Below are 6,075 nucleotides of genomic sequence, written 5' to 3' on the forward strand. Positions count from 1 at the left end.
TTAAATAAAACACCACAATCACCTGTGAAAATCCCCCCCAAAAAACTCTTAACGCTTCCCACACACACGCAAGCGGAGCAGCCACACACCATTAACTGTCAATGAAAAAAAAGAAAGTTTAGAAAGTGAGTCGAAAGTCGAGCATCAAATCACAAAATTAATTTTGGACCCTTTATAGGGCCTTGACCCAGGTTGAAAACCCTCAGTGCCGGGAACATTAAATTCTTCTTCCATGCACTATTTTCATTTGTGACAACAATGCCCGCCAATGTTTATGGCTCTTATAAAAGTCATGATAACAGTCAGTATAAATAATAATAAAGTTTTATATGCATGCTTGTGTTGTCTTTCCTTCAGGCAGTAATACATGTGTACATAGTTTCTTCATTTTCCTTTTTTTTTACTTCAGTCTGCAGGAGCAGTGGGAGGTTGTCTGGTCTGAACCAGTTGGATCAGACATGCTGACTGAAAGAGGGAGCAACAGTGTGGAACACTGCCCAGGTTCCAATAACACTGCAGGTAGGAGATATACAGCCGCTCATTGTGCAGCTGCGGAGGAATCCGCGCTAACACGATCCGCCGAGAGTGCGCAGCGCGCCCAAGGTGCGAGCAACAATGTGCTCAAATGGTCGTTTGCAGCTAAAAGTGGAAACGTCAGCAGTAAAAGAAGACACAATACTGACTTTCACGCGGCAGCGCCTCCTCTGCAGTTTGGCCTCAGGAGAGGTTCTCTGAAACGCCACTTGTTTTCAGGCCGGTTGCTACGGAAACCAAACAATTTGTGCTTGATCATTAACTTTGCTTGTCACTCATAAGAAACGCACTCATGTTTGAGGAATGTTGTGACAGCAAGCGACCACGAGCGACAAGATTTTAAACAGGGTCGACTCAAAGAGAGTGAGAACTGATTCTGAAGAACCATCTGGGTCCAGATGGAGCGGCTGAGAGTGTCTGAAGCTGCAGTTTGACTCGGCAAAGACACCGATTTAAAGACTTGACTCACTAAAAAATGTTTTTTAATCAGTGACGTTGCCTTTATTTAATTAATGAAAGTCTGCCCTCTGCTGGAGAAAAGATGAACAAAGGTGAAATATTCTCAAATTAATCTTTAATGTAGAAAATACATGAGCAGACGTGACACAAATATATATTTTACAATTGACGCACGCAAGACAGAATATCGGAAAGTAAATGTAAATATAAATATAAATATAAATATAAATATTTCTGGGACACACAGGCCTGACTGCATATTAAGGTAACCATTCATTTTAGGTATCAAATACATTCACACATAAAAACAGCAGTTGTTTCAGAGTTGGTCGGTTGCTCTGAAAAAGACCAGACTGTGGTTGTGACTCCACCTGCACCAGATGACACGAGCACGGCCTGGTTCCTCATGAATAGATGCTGAAAAAACAAATCAAAGAAGAGCAAACAATAGTCGGAGATTACCAGACATCAAACTGCGGTTGCACGGTAAACACTGGCAGTGTTGCTATAGTGTCAAATCAATCTGGCCGGTGACTGACTGTTTGGTTTAGTTTCAGGTTTCATCCCACCTCACTTAAAAAAAAAAAAAAAAGTGTATCGGCCACCTGCATAAGCAATGTCCCATCTTTTCCACAATAGAGAAGGCGCTGTTTGCATGCAGCGGAGCGAATTTTGGTGGACATTGCGCGAGGTGTACAGTATCACTTGGGTGAATGGCGCCTGCGTCAATAATTCAAAGCGTCCGAAAGGGAAGCAGAGCTTGTTTCACTCGACAAAAGCTTCCGACAAAAGGGGAAGCTTAGGGCCGTGTGACGTGTCAAAACATGCACTCAGGCCACTAATTATGTCGGGATATCTTGTCTATCAGGATGAATGGGGCCAAAAAAATACAGAGCGCAACAGTGTCTGAGTCTGAGAACATATTTGGTGATCTCATGTTTACCCAAGTACTCTTTTATGAAACTTTCTCAAATAACATGTTGAGATTTTAACATCAACAAACCAAATTACAATGTATTATTATTATTATTATTATTATTATTATTATTATTATCATTATTATTATTATTATTATTATTATTATTATTATTATTATTATCATTTTCAATCAATGTAATATCACAATATTACACCCAACCAATATCTTCCCGACCCCTAATGTCTAGCACGGAAACTAAATTTGAGTGGCTCCAACCTGGCCAGTCGTGTCAATGTGGCAATAGCCAGCAGTCCATCCAGGCCAAAGGCGACGAGTAAGATGCTGCTGATGATCACATCCGCCCTCATCACGTACGTCTGCCACACCAGGAAGTAGACTGTCAGCAGGATGGTGGACGCCGTTGCCACCAGATTGGCAAGAATGTAGCCCTCACTCTCCGACAGGTTGCCCTTCACACCTGCACATGTACAACGACACGCAGAGGAGGAGGAAGATTCATCAGTAAAGGTCAATAAAGATGAAATAAAAGGTCAGATATAATCCTTTACGCAAACAGAGGCTTTTGTTGAATTCTGACCAGTTATGGATTTCTAAGCCAAGATATTTGATAGTCTGTGGCAGGGATGCAAATTAACGATTAGTTCATTAATCGTTAGTTGATTGACCTTATCGATCGATTAATTGATAAGCGGCACTTTTTCATGAGAACCTAAATTTCACAATGAAAAATGTGTAAGGAACACATTATTTAACCCTCGAATAATGTTGAGGGTCCAATGTGACCCATTTTTACTTTAGAGGACAGTATAAAACATTTATCCTCTGACTTTAAGTTGACTTCTAATGGGTCACATTTCAATTTCTTTTTTTCTTAAAGTTGTTTAAAAGAAACTTGTTCTAGGTATATTCTGAGCGTCACAGTATCTGCATTGCTCTTTCCTGCCACTACACTGTTATAATATTAACTACCCGTGTAAAAAAAAAAAATGTACGATTAATTGCAACTAATTTGATTTAATCAATTAAATTCTGAATAGACAATTAATCGATACTCGATTAATGTTAACATCCCTAGTCTATGGCTCTTCGAGCTTAAGAATTGGTTCGATTCTTTTGCACTTTTGCAGGGATTCAGGGTCTTGTTTGAGTTGATGCTGTTAAATGTTAAAGGTAATATGTTTGGCTGCAATTATGTACAACATGTAAATATATATTAGCTTAAAGAGAATTTACTATATAATAGCCACGTGCAAATGTAATTGCGTGTGCATGTGTTGCTCTCACCGCAGAAGAAATGCACAACATCCAGAGCAGCCAGGAGCAGCAGCAGGGTGACGTCACAGGCCAGGGCGTCTGTCGGATATGGCAACACCAAACCTGACAGCAAAGACGACGGCAACAACACGCGTGTTCACAAACCGCGATGACACGGGGAACCCTGTAAGTGTGGCGTGTGGCGGCTCTCACTCTTTCTGATGATCAGACCGAGAGTGATCATGAAGTAGAAAACAAAGTAGGCTGACGTCACATGGAGCACAAGCTGGAATGTCAAGGGGGAGAGCTGGATGGCCAGTCAAGGTGTTTATCTTTACACTGTCAGTCGCCGACACTTTTACAGATCTTGAGTTCTAGGCAATTATGCGTTTCAAAGGGAGGATACGGCGTTAGCTGGTCTTCCTGTGGGGAGGGCGGGGAAAGAAAAACAATGAGGCGGAAAAGTTTAAGTTGGCTCGCTGTCTGTGTGTCTTCATCGAACTAAACACAACGGGTGAATAAATAACTTCGAATGTTTTCAAGGTCACTCGGAACATGCTCGAGTAACTTGTAAGAGACGAAACGCTATGGTTCATCTCCAGCTACCATAGCAACGCGTCCACCTACCTGCCCCGGAAAGCGCCATTTTGACTCTTTTCTCCCTTCCTGCTTACTAGTGCTGATTTTCATCGAAAGGGTCAACGCTACCATCTAGAGGCTGGAGGGGGAACTGCAGCCAATGAGCAAAGTCAAACCGGCGAGTGAAACTTTGTCAGTTTATGTATTGGACCAGTGTTTGTTTGTTAGTTAGATTGATTGATTGATTGATTGATTGATTGATTGATTTCTAAGAACGTCAACAAAATATATGGGAATACATTGACTAAATGAGCAAAGTGCACACTGATAGTAAAGATAAATGTTCACTGAAAAATATAAAAGAAACTACAACAAAATTTAAAAAAAAAAAAATAGATTAAAGAACTGAAATGGTTGTATACATTTCTTTATACAGCAACATCCTTTCTGTGTTGTACTTAAAAAGCTAATATGCTGTTAATTACGTAACTTCCCACTAATTGCCAAATTCCTGATGAAAGTTGGTGGAACAAACCAGAGTCATGATCTTAAATGTCAAATGCACACTTTTAATTTTGAGATCAACATAGCTGAAGCAACACTTTTTTAATCAGAAAAAAAAATTGATAATATGATGAGAGTTATTCAATTTTAGACCAGATTGTGCTGAAGATACAATGATTGTCATCAAAGTATCATGACCCAACTTATCACTTCCATCCAAGGGGTTCTCTGGGGGAGGGGGAGGCATTTAGCCCTTTGTTTGCAACCTAGAAGTGATGGACTGACAGCTGAGAAGTATTTGGGCCGTTGGTGACATGATGAAGGGCTGCTTTCCAGAGCTGTGTGTTTTGGCACGGATCCTCTGAGAAGTGGAGCAAGCTGGCTGAACTTTTCTCCCCAGTGAGAAGTTCACTGACAGGATTAGAAAACACAAGCGAAAGGAATTCAGCACCACACGGGACCCTCGGCCCTGACATTGAGCCCTGACAGGGACCTGGGTTATGTCTTTGCCTGTCGTGCGAGATTAGTGCGCACACGACTAGCGCGCCTGCCGAGCAATGAGATAAGAAATATCGGGCAAAATGAACTGCTGTAGCCCAGCCAGCTGTTTCATTGTCCCCCCCCCCCCCCCGTAGCCTCTATCTGTTTCTCTTTCTCGCTTGTCCTCCTGAACAATCTGCATAGTGTGGCCGAAGAACGGGGGCCTTGTTCCGGCTGAATGGAGGAAAAAGCAGAGGGGTTCGAGGGTGGTGGGGGTGTCGAGAGGGAGATGCTCCAGCTGTGGGGAGACAAGACAACAGAGCAGCATCTCACATGTGGCTGTGCGGAGGGCGGGTGTGGGGGGCCCCTCTGGGCTGCACACAGTGGCATTGTTACGCTGGGGGTGGCGAGGGGGTGTTGGTGGGATGCAGCTGATAAGGTTTGGAGAAATGGATCATTCCCTGGAACCCAACCCCCCCGAGCCCAGCCCAGCCCAGCCCTGACAGAAAACACTCCTGTTGCTTCTGGGTTTGCTTTTTTAAAAGGTTCCACAGAAGTCATGAAATTCCGGAAAAAAAACAAACAAAACACAGCGCAGATCGCGGCTTTGCTGATATTTCTGCCCAGCCAGCTGGAGCCGGGAGAAGGAGAAAAATATTTATATTTAACACCATGAATCAGCTTATAGGGCTGAACTTGACAGCTCGCGCTGGACCGGGATTGAGTTTCTGGTTCCAGTGAGTGGCCTCGAAAGGTTAAAGCTAAGCTAAACATTTCTGTGACCTCTAAATCAAACATTTGTGCGGTGGCCAAGCCCCCCCCCCACCCCCACCGCAGATGAAGAGCATTTAGCAGGCGGGCAGCCACTAGGATACACTGGAAAACAGTAAAGAAAGTAAATTTATTAACTGCACCGTACATAATGGTTTTTGTTGTGTATTACTGTCTTCCTGTTGTATTTTTTTTTTTTTTCGGTAGTACTGTATTGATTGTCTCCTGTTTAGTGTCATTGTCTGCCGTTTTTACTCTAATGCCATGTCTCCTGTGTCCCTGTTTTTATATGTTGTGACCCTTGTGTCCTTTTTCTGTGTTTTTTTATGGTTCTTAACATCAGGCCCGAGGACTGCGTTGAAAATTAGCCTGTGGCTAACTAAAGAAAGAAAGTGTCAAAACCTCCAGCCAGGTGTTAGCTCCGCCCTCTGGTCAGGAAAAATTAAGGGAAAAAATGGTAGAGTAGTGACAACAAGGCATTCGCTGAGTTTATGAGCCACAAAGTATGAAACATTGATTTAATGTATATATGTGAATGTGTGTGTCCTTGTATA

General features: G+C 42.6%; 1 protein-coding gene across 3 annotated transcripts; it reads right to left on the minus strand.

Moving 5' to 3' along the window:
• Nucleotides 1-1,010: 1,010 nt before the first annotated feature.
• LOC142888769 (transmembrane protein 80-like) lies at nt 1,011-3,848 on the minus strand. Of its 3 annotated transcripts, none has more exons than XM_076027159.1 (6): nt 3,815-3,848; nt 3,594-3,610; nt 3,401-3,494; nt 3,218-3,310; nt 2,189-2,390; nt 1,011-1,410 (listed from the first exon to the last, which is right to left on the minus strand). In XM_076027159.1, exons 1-6 carry the CDS (start codon nt 3,831-3,833, stop codon nt 1,398-1,400), a joined length of 438 nt encoding a protein of 145 aa, XP_075883274.1. In that variant the 5' UTR covers nt 3,834-3,848; the 3' UTR covers nt 1,011-1,397. The 3 variants fall into 3 exon arrangements, with proteins under 3 accessions (XP_075883274.1, XP_075883273.1, XP_075883275.1); XM_076027158.1 differs by having other exon boundaries at nt 2,132-2,390; XM_076027160.1 differs by lacking the exon at nt 3,815-3,848 and having other exon boundaries at nt 2,132-2,390; nt 3,594-3,808.
• Between the last annotated feature and the right edge of the window lie 2,227 nt (nt 3,849-6,075).

Source organism: Nelusetta ayraudi, unplaced genomic scaffold (genome assembly GCF_046127955.1).
Source record: "Nelusetta ayraudi isolate G7.1 ecotype Tasmania unplaced genomic scaffold, CSIRO-AGI_Nayr_v1 ptg000020l, whole genome shotgun sequence".
Classification (NCBI taxonomy): domain Eukaryota; kingdom Metazoa; phylum Chordata; class Actinopteri; order Tetraodontiformes; family Monacanthidae; genus Nelusetta; species Nelusetta ayraudi.